Below are 25,202 nucleotides of genomic sequence, written 5' to 3'. Positions count from 1 at the left end.
CGAATCACGCAGACGTGGCGCCGTGGCTTAGTTGGTTAAAGCGCCTGTCTAGTAAACAGGAGATCGCGAGTTCGAATCTCGCCGGGGCCTGTCTCAGAGGACAAGTTTTTTGTATTCCTTTATATTACTTAAAAATGAAGAGATCTTTGAACAAAATTGTAATCAAACCTGAATCATATTATTTATTTTTGTTGTTATTATATCATTTTAATTTAGCGTAAAACAGCTATGCCTTAGTTTACAAAAAATACTTTTTTTATTGTTAAGCAATTTTTATTCATTTTCACAATATTAATTTCAAGAATTGTCTCAAAGCAATGTTCCCTTAGTCAATAGTGCATGTACTAAATAATTACTACCTTTATCACTAGATAGTATAAAACAAAGTCGCTTTCTCTGTCTCTATATCCCTATGTATGCTTAAATCTTTAAAACTACGCAACGGATTTTGATGCGGTTTTTTTTAATAGATAGAGTGATTGAAGAAGAAGGTTTATATGTATAATAACATCCATTAAATAGTGGAGAAATCAATAATAAACTACAGTTTCCGAAGCGAAGTGAGGGTGGGTCGCTAGTTATAGATATAAAACTTTTTTCAATGATCATTTTTAAGTGGTAAAGAGCTATGCTTTAGGATAGTAATATTTTCTGGAAACTTACTCGTCGGTGTGTTGACCTCCGAATGCGGTGTCAAGTTGTTCGACTGCGCCATCAGCTTTTGTCGAACTTCGCGTATCTTCAATTGCAGGGATGTTTTTGTTGGGAATATGTCCATGTGAGTTGCCTGTGTGATAATCGAAACTGATAAGTACGAATTGAACTTATGGATTGGAATTACTATTTTAGTACTGTTGGTAGGACCTCTTGTGAGTCCGCACGGGTAGGTACCAACACCCTGCCTATTTCTGCCGTGAAGCAATGCGTTTCGGTTTAAAGGGTGGGGCAGCCGTTGTAACTATACGGAGACCGTAGAACTCACATCTCAAGGTGGGTGACAGCATTTACGTTGTAGCTATCTATGGGCGAACTGTTTTGCAACAAAAAATATTTCATTGTAAACATTGTTTATATTTGTAATTTGTCTTGACTTGTATATAATAAGTGTCTGTAATATAACTTGCTGTATATTTGAAATTATATAAAACAGACAAGGCTGCATGGGCTTAGATCCCTTTGCCTTTCCTAATGAGGAAAAACTTAACACCAGGGGGCCGTGAGCTCGTCCACCCAACTAAGGAATAAAAAATGTGCCTCACCTGGAAATTGGTCGTTGCCTGTGTCGTCGGGAACATGCCGTGGTCCTTGAACAGCTTGAGCACGAGGTGGCGGCGCTGCTCCAACACCTTGCGGTGGCCGGCCTCGCCGCGCGGGCCCGACACCGGCGTGCGCGGCGACATCTCCTCCGCGCTCTCCGACACTGTACATACGCAACCGTCACTCTACGGGCAACCCCTAGCCGTGGCTAGACCGTAGTCGTGGAGCCAAAACCTAATTGGATCGTGAGATTACATAGACCTAAGCAAGACTATGCTCATATGAGATCATTCTAAAAATATATTATTGGTGATTTATTTTTATAAACTTGTAGTAGGTATATTGCTCTCTTACATTGAAATATTTTCACACATATTTTAATCCAATTTTTAAAGCCGCACTGTTAAAGATCAGAATGATTGAGTTTGAGTCAAACTGGAGACTATCGACTGATTAATATGGAAAAATAACTTGTGTATGTCCCCAATTATGGTACTAATTATTTCTGAATTATATATGTATCCCCTTTTACAATCAACATCAGGTCATTAAGGATACTTAATAAAAAAATATAGTTTATAAAAGCTTCTATATCAGAAAGATACATGTAAAAAGTTTTAATTTTTTTAACATACCTCGAAACGTCTCTAGATTGAAGTCCGGTCCGAAAAACGTGTTCCCGACCAGCTTGTTGGTGGAGGTGTGCGGGGTCGGGATGCCGTTCCCGTTCAGCACTTCCGATTCTATTTGAGGCGTCACGATCGTATTGCCTTCGTCGTCTGAAATTTAACTAAAATTTAGATACTGGTGGTAGGACCTCTTGTGAGTCCGCACAGGTAGATACCACCACCCCGCCTATTTCTGCCGTGAAGCAGTAACGCGTTTCGGTTTGAAGGGCGGGGCAGCCGTTGTAACTATACTGAGATCTTAGAACTTATATCTCAAGGTGGGTGGCGCATTTACGTTGTAGATGTCTATGGGCTCCAGTAACCACATAACACCAAGTGGGCTGCGAGTTCGTCCAACCATTTAAGCAATAAAAAAATAAAAAAACTTATGTGTTAAAGAAAAATGTTTAGAAGTTTTCAATACAGTATTTAATTTTTTAGGTTTATTGAAACCGTTTGAGAGCCCGTGAAATATTTGGCTTTCGAGAATCGCAGGCGAGTACTCTATACCTCACTTACCTATACCAAGCTTTTTCTTCCTGAGATAGAGCTGCGGACTCCGCGGCACGACCATCGCGCTAGGGCTGCACGCCTCCGGCTTGAATTGCGGCAGGGTGCTGAATTTCTGCTCGAAATTCACCGTTTCCAGCACTCTGAACGAATCAAACAAACGCTTTTATCAACACAATATCTTAAACTACAATAATCAATGCAATTCTAGCGAAATGAATTGGACCATTCCAAAAAGTCGTTACAGTTATTTTACGTATTACGTGACATTTAGATCCTGGTCTAGACGGTGACTTTACATAGCTCCATACTTCGTAGCGAAATTTCGAACATTTTTGCCTTGGTATAGAGTTCCATTTCCTAAAGCATCTTGGTCCCCCGCGCGCAGCGCCAATGCAGGAGTTGACACTACACTACTATCAAATTAGCAATCGAATACTGCCTTTATTGACATACGTACAAAGACTAGTTTTACTTCTCGAACATAAATCGACATGTAGCGTTTGTTAGTCGTAGTTAGTAGAAACTCAGTGGGCTGTGTCTGAGGGTTAATTTAGTCTTCGAGCCCTTCGTCGCGAGCGACGGGTTCGACGAGAACGGTGACCGGTGCTTGAAGTACCTAAAAGCACCGTTAGTGGATCGGGAGGATCCGAAATGACGTGTTTGGGGCGACGTCGACTGCTTTCCATTCTGTCCGCAGGATCGGGAATGTAGTTACCGGAGGCCACGATGAGAGGGTTCTCATATCGTGCCGCTTTATCGAAGTGGAACGCAGATCAATTGAACACGTAAGTGTGCGTACTTGTCACGTCCATCTTCGTTGCCTTTCTTGAAGAGGCTCTTCTTGTGCGAGGGACTGGGCAGGTTGTCGGCGGAGGGGGGCGGCTGCGGCGAGGGCGAGGGCTCGTTCATGTTCTGATTCAGTTGATGCGACGCGTTGCTGCTGTCCGGGGGCGGAGCAGTCTGCTCGTTGGAGTTCGATGAGCTCGTCGAGGTGCCTGCGCAGATCATCATATTACATTGATTTTTTTTTAGGAATTTTATGACCTGGTAACTTCTTAGTTATTAAGTTTAAGTCATGTCTTATTTTAATTTATATTCTTATTTTTATGAGAAATTATAATATGGAAAGAAATGAAATAATACTGATTAATTTGAGACATTAATCAACTGAGACGAAATGAAATGAGATGATATGGAATGAAATATAATCTCAGTAAAATGGTGGTCATTTACTGAGACTTTTCAGTTCAATTTTTGGGAGGATCCCCAGAAATTACGTTCAGCGGCTTTGTTTAATTTTCCCACATTTGTGCACTTTCACAGATACTAAACAATCAATAAACCACCGTTATTACACATTTAAACCTGAAGAATCACTAAATAGACAAAATAAAACAAATCACACAACTACACTACTCGCTTTCCCGCCAAAAAGTCCAGCATTAATGATGCGCCTCGAGATTTACTTATTTGAATTGCTTTTATTTAATTAATCGAAATCTAATAAACGCACATTATCTTCTCCTATTTATTAAGAATATAGTTATCATTCTAATTATAGTTATCAAAATTCGTACACAATTGCTGCAAATCTCGATAGGTCAATGCAATTTGAATAATAGTGAATGTTGGAATAGTGGTAAGTTACCTATCTACTAAATCAGTTTTTCAATAGCGTTTTATGCTAAGTAGATCGGGTGAACGTGGTAAAATGTGGTTAAATATATTTTTTGTATACTAACCCCGACTGAGTCTCTTTTGCAAAGGCGCCCGTCCAAGCTGCGCAGGCGTGGGCGCCAGCGGGAAAGGGCGGGTTTCCTCCACTTCCCCCCACTCACTAGAACAAAATAGATTATTGACAATGCATATATGCCATTTTTTTTATTGCTTAGATGGGTGGACGAACTCATACGTTCCAACTTGTAGATAAGGACAGTGTTAATTCAGGATAAGCGAGACAGACATCATGGTATCCAAATTGTGACGTCTGTTGGTCCTGGGATTCACTTGATACTAGGTGGACTGAGAGTTCAAACATATGCAAAAATAATAATGATAAATTGTGCTTGTAAATTAATATCGACAAATCCTTCAATGTCCATGCACAGATTGTGCTAAAAAGAACTATTCCATTTTTTTGGGTCATCATCATCATAGTCGGTTGCTCTTGGCAGAGCAGTCGTGATCATGTGGAATTCTTGTTTATTAAAGCCTTGACAGATGTTTTCCATAGTTTGCGAACTGAGGCTTGGCGCGCGCACTCGTTAAGTGGGTTTTCAGTAAGGTTTTTCACCTGATCAGTCCAGCGTATGGATTCGTCCACGAGATCTCTTACCATTACTTGGGTCAAGTAACGTAATTTTTTTTATTTTATTGCTTAGATGGGGTGTACGAGCTCACAGCCCACCTGGTGTTAAGTGGTTACGGTTAAGGTCTCAAATATAGTTACAACGGCTGCCCCGCCCTTCAAACCGAAACGCATTACTGCTTCACAGCAGAAATAGGCAGAGTGGTGATAACTACCCGTGCGGACTCACAAGAGGTCCTACCACCAGTAACAGCATAAAGATATAGTTACATTAATGTCAAATAGTGTGTTCCTATGATATAGGAAGGTACCACCACCCTACCTATTTCTGCTGTGAAGCAGTAATGCCTTGTAGTTTAAAGGGTGCAGCTGTTCAAAAAGGTTACCATAAAACTGAGACTTAGACTACTAATCAATAAAAAAATTTGTTACCGCAGCCAATAAGCAATACAAATAGAATGCTGTCAATCTATACTAATATGTATATTTATATATCTACAATGGTTTTTATGGATGTTCCGTTATAACTACTGAACTGTGCATCCGATTCACTTGAAACTTGGTATCCATGTAGAAAATACATGTACTTAACGGACAGGCTAATATTTATATGAGTGTTGGACTCTCTACACCAGTTGCGGGGGCGTTAATGATGTGAAACTTTGTGGGGGTGAGAAATAATAATATTAATTTTAAATGCCCAGCGAAGCGGACGGGTACAGCTAGCCACCTTATATAAATCTTTCAATATTACTCACGATATGGGTTTGGGTAAGGGATGACTGTTGCTCTGAGAGACGATCACGGTTGGACCATTTTGCATGTTCAATTGATGCTGCAGTTGCGTCTGTTGTTGGTGTTGTTGTTGCTGCTGATGTTGTTGTTGTTGTTGCTGATACTGTTGTTGTTGAATATGTTGCTGTTGTTGTTGAATATGTTGCTGTTGTTGTTGATGTTGTTGATGCTGTTGCTGCTGGTGCTGTTGCTGATGCTGTTGTTGATGTTGCTGTTGATGCTGCTGTTGCTGTTGTTGCTGTTGATTTGTCTGAGTTGCGGGGCTGCTTGTATCTACTTTAGGAACACATATCCATTTATAAGACTCATTCTTTTTTTGATTTCTTAAATATGTAATTATACAATTAAATACTGAAATACAAATGAAAAAGAGAGGTAACCATTAAAACGTGACAAAATGATGCTTGATTATTATCAACCTCCCTGTCTCATATGCGAGGCAGTTAAGCGTTTCAGTTTGAAAGGTAGGCCACGGATATACAATGCATTAAAGATGTTCGTCTTTATGTACCAAGATGGACGGTGGTATTCCTATTAATACAAGGTGAGCAGTGAGTGAGCTTGTCTGATCATCTCCAAACGTTTTGCTTAGATGGGTGGACGAGCTTACAGCCCACCTGGTGTTAAGTGCATCTACAACGTAAATGCGCCACCCACCCTGAAATATAAGTTCTAAGGTCTCAAGTATAGTTACAACGGCCGCCCTACCCTTCAAACCGAAACACATTACTGCTTCACGGCAGAAATAGGCGGGGTAGTGGTGCCTACCCGCGCGGACTCGCAAGAGGTCCTACCACCAGGAATTACACAAATTATAATTTTGCGGGTTTCATTTTTATTACATGAAGTTATTTCTTCACCGTGGAAGTCAATCGTGAACATTTGTTAAGTACGTATTTAATTAGAAAAATTGGTACCCGCCTGCGGGATTCGAACACCGTTGCATCGCAAGATACGAATACACCGGCCATCTTATCGTTTAAGCCACGACGAGTGTTATCTTTCTACGAGTACCTATACGAGTATTGATCAATGTCTAAGAGAAAACAAAAACATATCGACGCTTGAAAGGCAAACGTGACTAAGCGACAATGCGTGAACTTTACAGTAGACTAATTTAATGTTGAAATACCTGAAAAAAGTTATATTTTAACGAATCTAGCTGTAGGATTGAAATGATTTTAATAGACCTAGAAATATATTTTGTTTCGCGCATCGAATATGGTTATCGCCTATCATTTATGTAAAAAGCAGTTATTGTCGCTTAGTCACGTTTTTCGCCTTTCAAGCGTCGATATATATCCTCACAAGAGGTTCTACCACCAGTACAAACGTATTTAAGCATACCCGTGTTGAAGTGCGGTAGATACAGTCTCTGCAAGTGAACGTAGTGCAGAGGCTGTTGATGCATCTCGGTGTGCGCGCCGTCGCTGGCCTCGCTCGGCTTCAGCAGCAAGTTGCCCGATGCGTCCACCGACAACGTTAGCGGACCTATAAAATAATTATCATTATATTTCGATTGAACATTCCATTGACGTTTTATGGATATTTTTAAGAGGTACGGGATAATGTTTTAGCTAAAGCATATATTTTTAATAAATCGTCCACTGGTACGTGGGTTGAACACATTTATGGTAAAGGACACTTTTAGATTCACGCTTACACATACCTAATTAGTACTACACCATACAATCTCAAAGTTTATCGAAAACTTTAACTTTCTCTTAATACCGATTACTGATTAACCATTTTACTTCATCTATTTAACAATTAAAATCTAAAGGACTAGAATTAAATCGAGTCTAATGTGTATCTTTGGAAATTTTAGTGTGATATTTATTGAAGTGTACATATTCAAATGAACAAGTAATTTTATACATATCGACGGGAGAAAGCGAAATGTCGTAACTAGCATTTTGGGCTAAATAACTTTGTACCATATTATATTAAGGTTCTAGTGTAAAGTTGGGTTTTTCATGTTACGACAATTCCCCTTTTTTCCGTCGATATATTTCTTGAACATTAATGAAATTTGCAGTTATGAAATCGAAATATCGTTCTTTAGTTTAAATATTTACAATCACTAAAACATAAGGAAACTCACACAGAGGATTATCAGCGATCGTCTTCTTTACAAATGTGACACTCCTCAATAGAGCGTTACTCAGAGCTGATGTTGTCGAAGTTTGTTGAGTCGATTGATTCGGCATCGATATGCCGCTCGATATCACTTGCACACCACTAGTGGCCGTGGGGGAGTTCATTATCGACGCTATGGCGTTATCGAGAGCGGCTTGCGTCGATAGATTGGGCGTGTTTAGTGTTATCCCTTGAACGCTGGTGGCGAGGCTCTGCGTGCTGTTAGCGGTTGGCTGGCTCTGTGGCGGCTGCGGTACGTGAGGAGAGCTAGGTACTTGGTTGGGCATAGCCGTTTTGTTCACTGTGCTGAACGCAGTCCACTGGCGGTGACCGTCGCCTGTCCAAATAAAAAACGAATTTTATAAATAAGCACCTAAAGTTCGTGTCCACTGATGGCATTTTTTTTTTATGATTGAAGGATTACTGGTGGCCCGGAGGCCTTTCCAGTTTCACCAGGACAGGTCGGGGGTGGGATTGGCTAACAGCTGCCCGAGCGCCTCCAAAGGAGACCTAACAACTCAAGAGCAGCTGCTTCACAAATGAATGTACTACCGGATCGGAATCGCAACCCGCTGAGAAGATCCGGCGAGAAACTCAGCGAGCTGATACAAAAGTTAGGTTGCACGTCGAACTCTTTGCCGAGTTCGACGAGTACGGTTGCCGGGGTCCCTTAGCCTGCTCCTAGTGTTAGAGCTGAAGGCGTCTAATGCAAAAGTTATTAGATCAGATGAACCCGTAAGGACGTGTCTAGGGCAACGCCGGTGACTTGCTCCTGCGTGATCAGGATTCGGGGAGTAGTCAGCGGCGGCAACGATAAGGCGATTATCATGACGCAACTAATGGCATACGCGATAAAGAAAAAACAACAAGCCAGCAAATGAATGAAGTAAATGCCGTTGTTTTAGCGTGCCGATTTGCAGTTTGGATATTGGTTTGGATAATGTTCTAGTGCATATGGTTTCCATTAGCAATAAATACTGTAATACTATAATACAAAATAATCAAAGAACTATAGTTAGGAAATGAAAATCTCACGTACGAACGTATATTTCGCAAAACGAATACAACGTACTGATATCGATCTTACCCGGATCCGCATGTGTAGACTTGAAGGCTCCACCGGTGGGTTGGAACACTTTAGATCCGCCGGGACTGGAAGCCGTGATGCCGCCCAATAAATTGTCGGATGACCCGGCTCTAAAAAAATAAGTACATATCAGAAAAGCACACGCATCTGTTCCTGCATCCAACATTTTTAGCACAGAATTCCAATTTAATTGTCTTTTTTTTACTGGTGGTTAGGCGTATTGTAAGCCCTCACGAGTAGGTACGACCTCCTACCTATTTGTCTTCCAAGTAGCAAATCGTTCCGTTTCGTAATCAGACAGTCTAATCTAATATCTCATGGTGGGTGGTGGAATTCACGTTATTTGTATATAGGCTCCAAGTGGACCTTGAGATTCTTCCGATTCTTCTTCTTCTTCCTAACGTTTTCCCAGTCAAATGCCAAGGTTCACTTTCATACTTAAACTCCTGCACTTTACCCGGTTTTCGGTATCCTTCTGGGTGTGGTTATTGTCCTCCATATCCACCTTTACCACTACTACCATTACTATCAATATTACCTTTAGCATTTACCTTTGGAGATTGTTCACCCATAAATAGAAAAACAACTTAATTGCTTTAAAGCATAGTGATCCTGATCAGGATATCAAACCAAAGTTAAAAATTCTTTATTGACATTGGTCCTTGATTAGCGTGAAAATTTTAAAGTTAATTGGACATCTTGATCTATAGTGATTGCTTTAAGCTTTACGAGACGCTAGCTGTGCTTACCTAGCTTTAATGGGTTTAGGTCTTCTCGTGTGATCGTGATGCGAAGGTAGGTAATCCCTCGTATCGATACCCTCGGAATCAGAATCCGTGACCTTCTCACCGCATTTGAGATCTATCTCAAGGTTTTGAGACGAGGCGGGAGTTTCGGTACACATTTGAGTTATCTGTTGGATAAAAAAATATTTAAGTAGTTTATATAGTTTGGAGCCTCTGGGTCTGCGGAGGGACTTCGGTTCCCTCTGTATTTTGTACCGTATGTTCCATGGGGAGTGCTCTGAGGAATTGTTCGAGATGATACCAGCATCTCATTTTTACCATCGCACCGCCCGCCACCGGAGTAGAGTTCATCCATACTACCTGGAGCCACTGCGGTCATCCACAGTGCGTTTCCAGAGATCTTTTTTGCCACGTACCATCCGGCTATGGAATGAGCTCCCCTCCACGGTGTTTCCCGAGCGCTATGACATGTCCTTCTTCAAACGAGGCTTATGGAGAGTATTAAGCGGTAGGCACCGGCTTGGCTCTGCCCCTGGCATTGCTGAAGTCCATGGGCGACGGTAACCACTCACCATCAGGTGGGCCGTATGCCCGTCTGCCTACAAAGGCAATAAAAAAAAAAAAAAAAAAATATATATACTTGTGGTATTTATCTATTTAGATTCTAATTAACACTTCATATTACAATTTCGAGAGATGATGCCTTGATGCATTGCGGGATCATCGCCTGATGCTTTTATACACACTAGTGTAGTGAAAAAAATTTATTTCGATCATTGAAAACATAAGATGACGAAAATGTACAATTAGTCGGAACGATTAGAATATTACTTCGGCATAACCGAAAAACAAAATTAATTTTCTGAGCTAAGCATACATTCACCGTTTTAGTTACATTATACATCGTGGCCATGCAATCTACCGCGAAGGTCATGTATGCAGCAAAAACCATAGGTAAAACAGTATTTCGATGAGGATTTGTTTGGTATTCTGCTAGAAATCACTAACATTGAACCCTGTCTTCGTTTTTGGAAAAACAATTTGTAAAAATAAATAATCTAATCTCTACATATTATTATTATAATCTTAAAATATACGACCCCTAATTACTATAGTACTTCTTCCATAGTAGTAGTAATTTCTCACCCAAATTTTTTAAGCTTAAACGTCTCAAAACTCGTTTCTGTATTACCAATAAAAAAAAGGATTGAAGTTAGACGTAGATGGCAAACCAAATCAACCTTCGATATGGAAAATGTTGTGAAGTTCTCGTTAATTATTTTTTAAGGGATTTTATGACCTGGTAACTAAGACCTTTGGGGTCAAGTCTTATTTTAATTTATATTCTTGTTTTTATGAAAAATTATAATATGAAGTGAAATGAAATGATATGAAATATAATCCCAGACTTTTTCAGTGGACTTTTTGGAAGATCCCGAGAAGTTACATTCAGCGGCTTTGATTTGATTTTGCCACATTTGTGCACTTTCGCAGATACTAAACAGTTAATAAACCATCGTTATTACACATTTAAACCCGAAAAAACACTAAATAGACAAAATAAAACAAATCACACATCTTCACTCCTCGCGTTCCCGCCAAAAAGTCGCAATGACATAGATTATACCAACAAATAGATTATACAAACTCAACAGGTTTTTTTTTTTATTGCCTTTGTAGGCAGACGAGCATACGGCCCACATGATAGTGAGTGGTTACCGTCGCCCATGGACTTCAGCAATACCAAGGGCAGAGCCAAGCCGCTGCCTACCGCTAAATAAGTATAAAGAAGTAGTGTGAAAATAGCTTACCATGGGTTCGTCGTCGCTCAGCTGCGGCGAGCCGACGTGGTTGTAGGCGGAGATATTAACTGGAACGTCCACTGAGCTCGGGAGAGCGCTGCTCGGTACTTCTGAAGGAGTACGAGGACTCTGCGAATACAAAGTTTTCAAATATTTTAGATATTAATTTTATTATTAAATTACTAGCTGACCCGGCAAACTTCGTAGTGCCTCAATCGATAAATAGAAGACCTAAACTTTTGTATAAAATAAACTTAAAACAAACAAAAGGAATCCGTCCGACGGGGGACACATCAAAAGGAAAACAAAAATTCCGAGCATTTTCATATTTCTATAATTCTAGACCAAAATTAACCAAATCGGTCCAGCCGTTCTTGAGTTTTAGCGAGACTAACAAACAGTAATTCATTTTTATATATATAGATTATTATTACTTTTCTTCTTCTTATTACTACTTTCATTGCTTAAATACCTGGACGAGCTCACGGCCCATCTAGATGGGCCGTGAGCTCGTGTTAAGTGTTAACACTAGTGTTAAGTGGTTACCGGAGCCCATAGACATCTACAACATAAATGCTGCCACACACCTTGACACATGAGTTCTAAGGTCTCACTTTTACTCGGCTGCCCCACCCGTCGAACCGAAACGCATTACTGCTTCACGGCTGAAATAGACAGGATAGTGGTAGACCTACCCCCGCGCAGACTCTCAAGACAACCACCAGTAAAACGCGTTTGTATATTATTTCTCTGACCACATGGAAACCAACGTAGTGTATAACGACTTCATTTATTACACTTAATTTTTTAACCTGTTTAAAAAATAGATTTATGTTCACGATTGATTTCCACGGTGAAGGAATAACATCGTGTAATAAAAATTAAACCCGCAAAATTATAATTTGCGTAATTACTGATGGTAGGACCTCTTGTGAGTCCGCACGGGTAGGCACCACCACCCTGCCTATTTCTGCCGTGAAGCAGTAATGCGTTTCGGTTTGAAGGGTGGGGCATCCGTTGTAACTATACCTGAGACCTTAGAACTTATATCTCAAGGTGGGTGGCGCATTTACGTTGTGGATGTCTATGGGCTCCAGTAACCACTTAACACCAGGTGAGCTGTGAGCTCGTCCACCAATCTATGCAATAAAAAAAATAAAAAAAAAAAATTATTTAGAATCGATTATCAAAATACCTGCGGTATAGACCCAGTGGGATCTTTGCTACTCGAAGATTTCCTACGATCTTTGTTACACCATTTCCATTCCGGATGTGCTTTGAAGTGAGCTTCTTTCACCTAGAACATAAAATTACATTTTGTCAACTAGGTAAAACAACATAAATCACGTATTAATGTTAATGTTCGATTACAGAAACACGAAATCTCTGGTTAGTTATGAATGTTAGACAATAGAAATGTTGACATTATTTGACCCGAACTAAATTTCATCCCGATATTACTTCGAACGTATTGAACCTACATTCGACAATATTGTAATTTATTTAGTTATTTATTACACTTCATGTAAAATTTACATTGGCGGACTTAATTCCTGAGGCATTCTCTACCAGTCAACCAAAGGTAGTGCAGAGTAAATACTGGTTACAATATACACAAAAAAATAAGTATATGTATACACAATCACATATACATACATACATACACATAATAGTAATTTGTCATTTTAATTGTAAAAAAATCCCAATTTTTTTCCACTTTCTATCGACAAGCGCCCAACCAACCTCGGTGGCCAATTCATTGTACTTCTGTTTCTCTTCAGGCTTGAGGGAGTACCACCACTCGCCGAGTATCTTGCTGACGGTGCGGTTGTCCTGGTTCGGATGCATCTGGTGGACGACTTGCCGATGTCGCTTCGAGAATATCATGAACGCGTTCATCGGACGTCTTATGCGGCGCTCTTTCTGTTGAGTAAAAAAAAACACAAGTCATGTTTAAAATATAGAAATTTTACCTTCCAATAAAATTTGTATTATGTTTCCTAAGACGTCCGAAGTCCATTATGAGAGTACATCGTATGATTTCCACTGCAGGTCGCTAAACTTGACTACTTCCGTTTCCTAAGTCCCGCCTACAGCGCCCTCTATAACGTCTGGAACCGAACCAACAAGCAAAGACAAGCCGCCATATTTGTCATTGTTCGGCTCATAATGATGGATGTAGCCCCAGGAAGACATTATCTGGACTTCGGACGTCTTAGGAAACATAATACAAATTTTATTGGAAGGTAAAATTTCTATATTATGTGTTCCGTTTGACGTCCGAAGTCCATTATGAGAGACTGTTTGTTATCTCCTGGTGGCTTGTATTTGAAATAAAATAATATTTATTTAAAAAGCAACAATGTGACTTATTATGTTTAATTAAGCAAAGCTTAAATTAAGCACATAATTTAAATTAATTGAAGGTAACCGTATAATATTACCCACTTAATTCAAATCGACCTAATAAGATTTAGGACGAAAATACTGAGAAAGATTTCTCAGAATTTATATCAGTGTTTGATGCATTAATAATAAGTTTTTGATAAAACTTTCTAAAAGTATGCTCATGTTGTCAGTTAGCTTTAGCTAAAATACCATTAATTTGGTAATTTCCTACCCAGTTTAAAGTTTTCACTACCGCTCTACAGCTTCCAACTGAGGCCTGAATACCCGAGTCTCCTAAAAGACTTTTAGCCAACTACTAAACCTCGCTGCAGGAGCTGGCTTAGTGGAGCCTTTAGTTGCTAAGAATAGATTACTAATATTCCCACTGGTTTGCTGTGTCATATTCACTAGATTGCGTAGCCAGTATACTGCATCGATGATCGATTGGTCAGGAGCAGCCACGAATGTCCAACTGGACTGTTGGTGTGAAGATCAATTAGTTTTCGACCCAAATATCGGTTAATTTAGAAGGTGCAGGCTTTGTCAAGGAAATAGATTTCAGTATCTTTCACTGTCGGGCTCGAAGCTATTATATATTATATCCGATATAGTTTCACAAACGGACGCTATATAACAGACTTATAAACTAGAATGGTCTAGTGGAAACTAGGTAGGAGAGACCATGAGATAAATACAGATAACAGAGAAATCTAGCTACATTTGCTAATTCGGATACACGAGAATTAATACATTTTCTTGACAAAACCTTACCCCTTATTCCAAATAGGGGCGTATGTTCTTATCGTAGACTCTCTCCAGCACGATAATAGTAAGTTTCTCTCCTGCCGATGTCAATGTCCCTGTCAGCGTGTCCCACCCAAAATGAGCCAAGCTTCCAGGTGTAGATTGCTGACTTAGCCTGGCGGTAGCATTGTCAGTGTCCACCAGACTGATGTTCAGATTTCTGAGCCTCTTGAGTCGCTTGAGGGCAGGTGATTTCAGGTCTGGCCTCCACGGGGGCTTCTTGCACTTGGGTACCACTAGTATGTACCGACCTGAGGTTGAGTTGAGGTGGTCCAGCACTCTGGATATCAGACTGAGCGGCGGAAACGGCCATGCTAGTCAGTAATGCTGAACGCGTTGCTGAACGCGTTGTAGAGGCAGGCCTTCGAGTTTTGTTTTGATGGGTGGACGAGCTCACAGCTCACCTGGTATTAAGTGGTCACTGGAGTCATAGACGTCTAGAACGTAAATGCGCCACCCACCTTGAAATATAAGATCTAAGGTCTCAAGTATAGTTACAACGGCTGCCCCACCCTTCAAACAGAGACGCACTACTGCTTCAGAGCAAAATACCTACTCGCGCGGACTCACAAGAGGTCCTACCACGAGTTTCAGTAAGTCTTGAGTAACATAGTTTGTTACCCATGAGCGGTCAGAGACGCGAACAAGTTCCCCACAGGCTGAATAGCCTAGTGGTTGCTTTTTCTGTGAGATACCACTCCAAGCCGCCGCGATTGCGTAAGAGGTGGTCGGCTTCAGTGTTGTACAGTCCCGGTAGGTGGTGAGGGAGAAGTACAACTTTGAGGTGGTCTATTAAGTTAAGCAATTTTCCAGTCAGATCTAGCAATTATTGTGACCGGGTTCCTCCCTCGTTCTTTATGTAGGAAAATTCTGTTCTGTTGTTTACAAGGGCTCCCCACTGAATGTCCGACGCGTCGGTGATGACGTGGTTCGTGGCCATTCTCTGTGGATGAATTGGTGTGCTCTGACCGACTTTCTCTAACCACCAATCCAGCTCTGTACGTACCTCGTCCGAATACTGCTTTGGTAAATGAGCCTAATACCTCCTGAGCTTGTTGCTGTGGTACTGCAAGGATTCGGCAAAGCAACTTTCCCCGGTGGGTGTTGAAAGTCGCAAAGTTGAGATATCCTAAGAGGCTTTGCGCCTGCTTTAGGTTCCAACCGCCGGCAGTAAATCGCACGAGCAAATTCTTGGGCAGGGACTTTGTCTTGGATTTGGTGTCCCATACGATTCCCAGAAAGTCTATCAAGCTCGTCAGTGTCATAACCGGTTGCTTAGATGGGTGGACGAGTTCACAGCTTACCTGGTGTTAAGTGGTAACTGGAGGCCATAGACATCTACAGCGTAAATGCCGCCACCCACCTTGAGATATGAGATCTAAGGTATCAGTATAGTTACTTGAGATTTCAACAAGTCTTTTGCCCTTGTAGGCAGACGAGCATACGGCCCACCTGAAGGTGAATAGTTACAGTCGCCCATGGACTTCAGCAACGCCAGGGGCAGAGCCGAACCGCTGCCTACTGCTTAATTCTCTCCACAAGCCTCGTTTGAAGAAGGACATGTCATAGCGCTCGGGAAACACCGTGGAGGGAGCTCATTCCATAGCCAGATGGTACGTGGCAAAAAATACCTCTGGAAACGCACTGTCAATGAACGCAGCGGTTCCAGATAATATGAATGAGCTTTGCTCCGATGGCGGGAGGTGTTCTGCCCTGGTGTACAAGCAGATAACCACTAGTCGCAGACCCTTCTGGCGAAGTATTTCGGCTATTTAGTTTGTCACTGAAGCAAAAATCCGCGGTGGTGCAGCTAAGCCGAATGGCAGACATATCATCTGAAGTAGACGACCCTGTTATCTGATCCCGAGAAACCTCATTGATAGATGATAATAGGCCTGGCTCAAATCCAGTTTGACATTCCAATCTGTTATAAAACTTAGGAACTCGTTGATGGTGTAAAAGGTGAAAACGACTGTTTCATGTACTTGTTCAATGCCTTGAGGTTGAAAATTGTTCGATTTTTTATTGGTCTTGGGAAGTATGAAAAGAGGAAATATGAAAGACGATGTCGCGGGTTCTAAAACTCTATTGAATTAAATTTTGGATTTTGATTGACATCAAGTTATTATTAATTTCAATATTACATTTGGTGGATCGAGTCCAGGTGTTTCGATATAGTCTTAGACATCCGCCTGAAAATGCTGTTGAGTAATTTATTTTTATTTCCTGATTTTCGTTCCACTTTGTACTTGTTCCCCCTCCCCCGTTTTTCTTGCTGAGGAATTATTTGGATAGCATCGCTCAGAATATCTGCTTTCGGCCTCTTTAGATGTATTGGAATGTGGCCTAGCTCGACATGGCTTTGCATTGGCAGTACAAGCCGAGGGTTCCGGCGATGCGGGCCGGATGCGAGTAGCAGATGGTGCCGCTTTTGTAATTTATCAATACCACCAATTTTCTGTATATATGCCAATAATAAGTTGGGGTTAAACATATAATCACAAGAAGAAGATATTTTCTCTATATCTTCCCTGATATATCTATCCTTTAATTTCTTTATGAGGTGTCTACGATGCTATCGTATAACCTCGGCTCGCTTACCGAAAATTATTTGAAGGATATCGTTAGAAACTTTTATAGGCGAAATCGTTACCGAATAGCGGTTTAAACTTTTCGTAAATGGCGGAAGTATTAAGCTGAACATTCTCTGAATTTGACCCGTCGGCAAGGTTTTTTATGGCAGCATAACGCATTCGTTCTGTGCCAAAAGAGCATTAGATAACGCAAGAAAACTTTTTTTTTTTTTTGAACCTCTGAATACTGCACCGCTTTCCAAGTCGGCTAGTCAAATCTTTGCATGTCTGGTTCTTTTATAGAAATGCTCAAATTTCAAAACCTACCCGCTTCTGGTAACGGACGGTCTGGTGGCGGACGTAAAAACTATTCATCGTTGTCTAATTTCGATTGGAAGTTGAAACCAGATCAGACATTATTATTATCAGATGTTGGTATTTGTAAGTGTAAAGGCGGGACCACTGGTGCACGACCAGCGATAGCATGATTCGAAGTTAAAATATTATTCACATGACTCACCCATTATTGCGAAAGTAAGTCAAACCTTTTATTCAGATCTCGCGACCAGTCACTTTTTCGAAGTTTTCTTGCTGGTCCCTCGTCTTTATTTTCCGACGAACCCGAAAAAATATCCGAAGAAATCGAAGAACTATCCTCACTTAAATTTTACTTTGCAAAGGCGCGATAACCTCGTCACTCATTGTAGAGCCTTGGAGGTTTCACGAAACGGAAGACAATCATAACACTTGTTTGAAACAAACTTTCTACTTCAAATCTCGAAAGTTGCTTATAACATTTTAAATTACTAACTTCTTAAAATATTAACGACTGCACGTGGGAAAAAAACGACGCAACAATGACAAATATGGCGGCTTGTCTTTGCTTGTTGGTTCGGTTCCGGCGCGATAACCTCGTCACTCACTCAAATATCACTTATGAAGTTTATTAAGCTATCTCTAATAAGTCGATCTCACAGCAAAGAAAGAAAGACTGTTGAAAGACTGTGGTATTTGAGTGTGAAGACATGTTCATTACATGTATTTATTAAGCAAAAAACTTCAGTCTCCTATTTTTTCAATATAATAAAGGTGGCAATTTGTTGTTTTTGTAAGCTGATATAAAAGTACTGATTTTTTACGGAGCGGGTGCTCTGGAAAGAAAAACAACGCATGACTGCTTTTCAAGAAATAGCTTCCTATGAGGCATTGTGGTATTTCTGTGGACCTTGACGCATTTCTTTTCATTTTAATTGATTAACTTTCGCAGTTACTACACAGACTCTCAATGATGATGGAATGGTTTTACCTTTTCAGAGGTGCTTGCGGGCGAATTCAAAGCCGATAAGCTTTGAGAGCGTCGCTTGTTGGAATCCTCGCCCGAAGCCGGCTCGTCGCATTCGAACACTTCGTCATCTTCGTCTGTACACATCGACGTCACCGTGTCTGAAATAGTGATGTACCAATTAACTTTCTAAATTTAATCACATTGAAAATCCTAACGTCATAACATCCTTTATCTCGTTCTACCTATTTAAATTTATTCTACATGCAATCTTTGTTACGAAACATATTTCGTTCCATTTACAAAATATTTTCATAGACATCGGTCTATTATAAAATAGATGTCCTGATTCAATTTCTGACCATATGAATGCCGCTTTTAAAGTTCCTGCTAGCCAGTAGAAGCAACTAAAAAACAATAAATGACTCACCATTAGTCTCAGTCTTGATCTGGTCTTCAGACTTGATGTGCGCGGGCGTGTGCGGGGTGTGAGGAGTGTGCGGTGTGTGCGGCGTGTGCGGAGTGTGAGGGGTGTGCGGGGTGCGCGGGGAGGGCGGCGCGGAGGCGGGCCCGGGGCTGGGGGCGCTCAGTAGCGGCACCAGGGACTGCCACGGGAATGCACCGCACGATACTCCGCTCGATACTGAAAGAGTAAACCAAGATAAAAACATCATAGGCCCAGCTTGCCTCACTTTTTTTTCCCCTACGTATTCTAGTAACCTCGAGGGGTTATTCTAGATTCACCAAGTAGGTGAGCTCACGGGGCTCAAGCCGGGAGTGTTGCTAACACTGGCCCTACCAATAGCCGTGCCAAAAGAAAATATACTCGTACTGGTTATTTGTATGCTGAACTACATTGTTTTATTAAATTTCAAGGCATGTCCTTGGTAGATCGTAGTGTTTCGTCAGTAAACAGTAAATCTTGGTTCTAATCAATATCTGCTCTATAACACCATTTTGATATCAAGAACTGATTTCGAGCTAACTTCGACAGTTTCCCGAATAGATTTGAAACCGTTGCTCACCGATAATGGCCGTATGTGACGTGGGCGGCGGTAGAACGGGCAACAACTGATTCGGATGTACTATCACGGCACTGCTGTTCACGTTTATACTGTTTACCTGGAAAATAAACATAATTATTACTTTTTTTTTTTAATAAAAATTTTAAAGACCAGCCTGAATGTTTAATAATAATGTTACTTGACAAAAAAATAATGGAATAGTTCTTTTTAGCACAATCTGTGCCAGGTCATTGAAGGATTTGTTGATCTTAAAATTTAGAAGCTAGATTTATCATTATTTTTGCATAGGTTTGAACTCTCGGCCCCCTAGTATCAAGTGTTTGACAGGGTTCATAGATATCACCAAGTTGGATGTCATGAGGTCTTACTCACTTATCGTGAATTAACACTGTCCTTACCTACAAATCAGGACATGAATTTCGCAGCAAAATCGGGCAAGTTCACATTACTTTTTTATTTTTATTTTTTATTGCTTAGATGGGTGGACGAGCTCACAGCCCACCTGGTGTTAAGTGGTTACTGGAGCCCATAGACATCCACAACGTAAATGCGCCACCCACCTTGAGATACAAGTTCTAAGGTCTCAAGTATAGTTACAACGGCTACCCCACCCTACAAACCGAAACGCATAACTGCTTCACGGCAGAAATAGGCGGGGTGGACTCACAAGAGGTCCTACCACCAGTAATTACGCAAATTATAATTTTGCGGGTTTCATTTTTATTACACGATGTTATTCCTTCACCGTGGAAGTCAATCGTGAACATTTGTTGAGTACTACGCCCCGCTACCCACAATTTAACCATAAACTCTATTGTTCTACAAATACTCACGTGGTCACCATTATCCAAACTTCTGTGTTCGGTCTCTGAATCGTTCTTGTTTAATTGCTGAGTCATGTGATTCAACTTTTGTTCTATCTGCGAAATTGATTAGAGCCTATGTACAAGACATCGACGACTCGAGATGAAACTATTATTATAGAATTAAAATTGCAGAAGACACAAAGCAGTACATACATAACATATGGAGTGTGTTCATTCATAAATGGAAATCGTAAAAAAAAGAAACATAATAATGAATCTACATTTTTATGTTTTATTTTTTCTTCATTTCTATCTAGAAATCTAATTTAGAATTTAATACTTTTACAGTATTATCTTTTTTTCTTTTTACTGTAAGCCGTGTCCCGAATGGTGGCTATATAAAAATAATAAAAGGAAAATAAATAAACGCAAGATTGATTGGTTTTGACAATTTCTAAACATTTTCAATGCTTGTCAAATGTCGAAATGAAATCAACGTATGAAAACTCAAATACGTTTTTTTTTTATAGTTTTTATAAATGAAGTAAAAAGTTCTACGATTGTAAACAATTGTATTTTCAGTTAAAAATTTATAAATCTGTGACTTACATGGACGGTTTCAGGCGGTTCGTTTTTGATTAAAAAATACTTTTTGTCCATAATATTCTGCGGTATCACATAGACAGTTTTGATCGGTTCTTGCTTGACCTCCGGGTGCACGACGGGAAGCAACCTGGCCGGCAGTGGCGAAGGCTTCAATATTCTCTTTTCCTCCACGGTCACTCGAGCCTCTGATAGTTCCGGAGGCCTGTCCATCACGCTACGGAGCACGTTGTGGTCTCGCTGCGGCACGGAGTGGTCGTCGTCCTCGTACTCGGAGGCCCTCCGTTTCCCAAAGTTCTCGTGGCTCAAGGGCGGCGACACATCAGTCTCGCGGCGATACGACTCGTGGATGCCGTTCCTCAGCAGCGACTGGCGGTACATGTTATGGTCCAGGTCGAGGCCGTTGGCGGAGGGCACGGCTCTGTGCACGACCAGGTTCTGTGCGAAGTCGGCGGGGCGCGCGGTGGGGGCGGCGCCGGCTTGGCTCGCGGCGTTAAGGTTGAGCGACACGCCGGAGGGCGCCGTCACACTCGTCTGTATCAAGCTCTGGGCGGTGTGGCCCGCACTTTGAGCACCAACGACGTTTGACTGCGACGAAGGAGCGTTTAATACTGATGTTCCGTTCCGGTTTTCAACCTAAAATAGAATACGAAATTAAATAAATAATATTTAATTTGTCTTCCTTCTTTTTTGTTCAGATTATTTACACTTTGCATTTGTAGGAGACAGTTCGATGGCAGATGATGGGTGCCGAGTCTCACAGACAGCCCACTGAGTTTCTCGCCTATCTTCTCAGTGAGTCGCATTTCCGATCCGGTGGTAGATTCTGCGAAGCACTGCTCTCGCTAGAGTTAGTGTTAGCAACGTCGTCAGGTCTGAGCCCCGTGAGTACACCTACCAGTTAAGGTTACGCTGAATTGGTCTCTCAAGACCATCCGATTAGGTAAGAAAAAAAAAGTTGCCGAAGCGATGGGTGATTGTGCCTTGATGCCTTTAGGAAAAAGCAAACGAACTTTATGGTTTATATGGTATTCAGTGGCGATTGGAGCCGCCCACAAAAACGAGCACGCAGCGGATGGCTCAAAACTGTGTGTTATTATTTGAAGTATTCAATTACCGGATAGTGATAGCTCGGGGCGGGTGAGACTCTTATAACGCTGGTGGCCACTCCTCCGATAGGCGAACTGACTCTTCCCGGTCTCACTTCAGGCCTAGAAACAAAAGTCAATATCGACGCTTGAAAGGCAAACGTGACAAAGCGACAATGCGTGAACTTTGCTGCTTTTTTGCGGTAGGCAGCGGCTTGGCTCTGCCCCTGGCATTGCTGAAGTCTATGGGCGACGGTAACCACTCACCATCAGGTGGGCCGTTCGCTCGTCTGCATACGAGGGCAATAAAAAAAAAACTTTACAGTAGACTAATTTAAAGTTGAAAAAAAATCTATTTTAACGAATCTAGCTGTAGGATTGAAATGATTTTAATAGACCTAGAAATATAAATTTTTTTGCGCATCGAATATGGTTATTGCCTATCATTTATGTACAAAGCAGTTATCGTCGCTTAGTCACGTTTGCCTTTCTAGCGTCGGTATTAATTTGACTCCTTGAATAATAAATACCGAATGGTAATTTCAACGTCACTGTACCAAGATTGTAATTAAACATGAAGGAATGTGACTGATTCACGAGTGCTTAAAAAAATGCATAAATTAGTTGCGCTATTCATTTTTAAAATTACGATACTTAAATTTTGATGGCAGTCGCAGCCGACATCCAAGTCATTTTATAGTTAGATATTTTCTTACTCATGCTGTATTAGGCGCGAAACAATTCATGAGTTCGGTTTAATGGATAACTCTTTAACCTCATCATGAAGTTGTGGGAGAATTTACTTTGTCGTTACCTTCGTCACATCGCGGAACTAAATCTTTAGGACCCTACACTTAATAGACCATTATGTATACTCTCTACATTGTTCCTTTTCCGGAAGTCGAAGAACGCAGCTTAAAGAATTTCAGCGGCGACAAGTCAAGTAGAGTAGGTACCTGATGAGATGGTGGTGGTAGAGCGCGGTGTGTGGGGCGGAGTGCGGGGGCTGCGGCGAGGAGATGGGCACGAACAGGTTGTTGCGGAGCCCCGGGGACCCGCCCCCGCCCACCGGGGACGCGCCCGGGCTGCCCGACCGAGAGCTGCCCAGCGACACTGCACACAACACAACCATCCCTACAGACTGTGCCTTACACCAGCCGCACATTCTTAGACGCATCTATTAGAACTAGTGGTCTCTCTGTAGTCGAAATTCGACTATAATGAATTGAAATTATAAATTTGAACATTATTATGGTTCTATTGTCAAAGACTAATACTTCTATAATCACAGATTTCGCCAAGACTACACTTTAGACTTAATTAGAAATCAATTCGACCACAGACTAAGCAATAACAAAAGTCTTACTATATAATTTATAATTTGTTTGATAATATACATAATATGTGTGTGTCAAATACATGGTAGTGTATATTCCTTCTCTATATTCTCTTTATGTGTGGGAAATTTCATACTCCTCCGTCCGTGCGATTTTCGTAAAAAGGGGTACAAAGTTTTTGGTTCACGTATTAATATAGATAGTTAATAGCGTTCAAATAAGTAATTTGCAGATACATTTTAAAATATCGTTCTCATTATTTTAATTATCGTGATCTTTTTTATAAACATGTATAATGAATGTACTTCCGGCAATAAAAGTCTTCAACTGAAATAAAGTCAGTACCACAAGAATCTCGCTCAAATGGTGTATATTAGTTTGTAAGCATGCATCAACGACAGATTTTGTGTAGCAATTTCTCTCCTCTCTTAATTTTGTGTGAAATTTATTCTAGTCGAGATTTGAAACGCGTTGTGACCATGGGTCCACACGTCGAGGCTATGGGATGGCTGACGGGAGCGAGGCTGCCCTTACCCAGCATGTTGGCGGCCTCGGTCTCGTCGGGGTCGAACCTCCCCGTGACTCTGTAGTGAGGGGGCGTGGTGTCGCTCTCCCGGGACGTTTCGTCTCCCTCGACGCCCGTGCCGCTAGACGACAAAGATTTACTGCTACTCCTGAAATGGAAAGCGTTGAATGTGTTGTATTCACTGCGACCGAGGATTATAGAAAAAAATATTGCAGTTTGATCAATTATATTTATCAATCATGTGTTAATCGTCACATGAGTGGTGGCATCATCTTTATTGTCCTGCTTCAGCTCACCTGGTGTAAAGTGGTTACCGGAGCCCACAGACATCCAGAACGTAAATGCGCCCTCCACCTTGAGATATAAGTTCTAAGGTCTCAAGTATAGTTACAACGGCTGCCCCACCCTTCAAGCCGAAACGCATTACTGCTTCACGGCCGAAATAGGCAGAATAATGATACCTATCCGTGCGGACTCACAAGAGCTCGTATCACCAGTAATTATGCAAATTATAATTTTGCGGTTTTGATTTTTATTACACGATGTTATTCCTTCACCGTCGAAGTCAATCGAGAACATTTGTTAAGTACGTATTTCAATAGAAAAATTGGTACCCGCCTGCGGGATTCGAACACCTGGCGCATCGCTCAACACGAATGCACCGGACGACTTATTCTTTGGCCTTTTTTTTTCGGGCCGGTGGCCGATCCTCCTACGAGGTCACCGCGCCTAGGGGGCGCACGGGGTATGTGGGACTTGATGATCTGCAAGGTGTTGGGAACAGACCGCGGGCCCAAGGAATTTTAGGGCCTCACCCACTAAGCGACCCCCCTGCAGTCTTACACCCGACGTCCGATCTCCGTCCGGAGTCAAAACCCGGTCAGAGTAGGGGGGTTCCCGCGGTCAACACTACAACCAGACACGCGGCGCCACCCCGAGGACGCCCGACCGGCGGGTCGTCGAGGCGATAGTCGACGACCAACGACGTCGGTCTCCGTTGTATTATCCTTTAGGCCACGACGACTTATACTAGTTGTTTGCTAATTTGCCGGTGTCGCTGCTCGGCATGCGGTCCACACACCTCTGCTGCGGCGTGTGCGCCGAGCCCTGCGCGAGCGGCGTGTTGGAGGAGCGCGCGACGCCCCGCAGCGACAGGTGGCGCGAGCAGAAGCCCCGCCGCTGGCTCTCCTTAGTGCAGCCGTCCTTCGAACACAGCCGCCTCCACTGTTTGCCGTTGAACTTCTTCCTTATACCGGTCGGAGTTGATACGACATCGCCCTTCTTATATTTGTGCGGGGTTGCCGCTTGAGATCTGAAATATAAAAAAAAAACGCTATGTTTAGGCCAGCGGTCGGGGAACCGGGGTAAATCACCTCAAATGGGGTAAAATGAAATTTGGAAGGGTAAAAATGAAACTATTGTGAGTAAAAAGTATATATTGAAGTGAAACTTCTT

The 25,202-nt window shown here is 41.7% G+C and overlaps 1 protein-coding gene and 1 non-coding gene across 4 annotated transcripts in view; one reads left to right on the top strand and one right to left on the bottom strand.

Moving 5' to 3' along the window:
* The window catches only part of LOC101744813 (putative transcription factor capicua), a 54,685-nt gene that overhangs the window by 5,072 nt on the left and 24,411 nt on the right, over window positions 1-25,202 (bottom strand). For 2 of the 3 annotated variants that reach the window (XM_038011996.2, XM_062669416.1), the window contains exons 7-29: window positions 24,829-25,059; window positions 23,756-23,895; window positions 22,841-22,997; window positions 21,914-22,007; window positions 20,803-21,432; window positions 20,221-20,307; window positions 19,388-19,484; window positions 18,793-19,005; window positions 18,387-18,523; window positions 13,059-13,238; window positions 12,511-12,612; window positions 11,325-11,444; window positions 9,517-9,680; window positions 8,768-8,877; window positions 7,646-8,017; window positions 6,889-7,032; window positions 5,505-5,817; window positions 4,181-4,275; window positions 3,238-3,433; window positions 2,445-2,578; window positions 1,893-2,036; window positions 1,260-1,420; window positions 664-787 (exon numbers count right to left, since the gene is read on the bottom strand). In XM_038011996.2, coding sequence (XP_037867924.1) covers window positions 664-787; window positions 1,260-1,420; window positions 1,893-2,036; window positions 2,445-2,578; window positions 3,238-3,433; window positions 4,181-4,275; window positions 5,505-5,817; window positions 6,889-7,032; window positions 7,646-8,017; window positions 8,768-8,877; window positions 9,517-9,680; window positions 11,325-11,444; window positions 12,511-12,612; window positions 13,059-13,238; window positions 18,387-18,523; window positions 18,793-19,005; window positions 19,388-19,484; window positions 20,221-20,307; window positions 20,803-21,432; window positions 21,914-22,007; window positions 22,841-22,997; window positions 23,756-23,895; window positions 24,829-25,059 — 4,145 coding nt within the window. The remainder of the gene's footprint in view (window positions 1-663; window positions 788-1,259; window positions 1,421-1,892; window positions 2,037-2,444; window positions 2,579-3,237; window positions 3,434-4,180; window positions 4,276-5,504; window positions 5,818-6,888; window positions 7,033-7,645; window positions 8,018-8,767; window positions 8,878-9,516; window positions 9,681-11,324; window positions 11,445-12,510; window positions 12,613-13,058; window positions 13,239-18,386; window positions 18,524-18,792; window positions 19,006-19,387; window positions 19,485-20,220; window positions 20,308-20,802; window positions 21,433-21,913; window positions 22,008-22,840; window positions 22,998-23,755; window positions 23,896-24,828; window positions 25,060-25,202) is intronic. The other variant, XM_062669417.1, reaches the window with a different exon arrangement.
* On the top strand, window positions 17-90 carry TRNAT-AGU (transfer RNA threonine (anticodon AGU)). The gene has a single exon. It is a non-coding gene; the product is annotated as a tRNA-Thr (tRNA).

This window comes from Bombyx mori, chromosome 7, assembly GCF_030269925.1.
Source record: "Bombyx mori chromosome 7, ASM3026992v2".
NCBI classification, from domain to species: domain Eukaryota; kingdom Metazoa; phylum Arthropoda; class Insecta; order Lepidoptera; family Bombycidae; genus Bombyx; species Bombyx mori.
The sequence above is the reverse complement of the archived record's forward strand: the minus strand, read 5'-3'. Positions and strand labels throughout refer to the sequence as shown.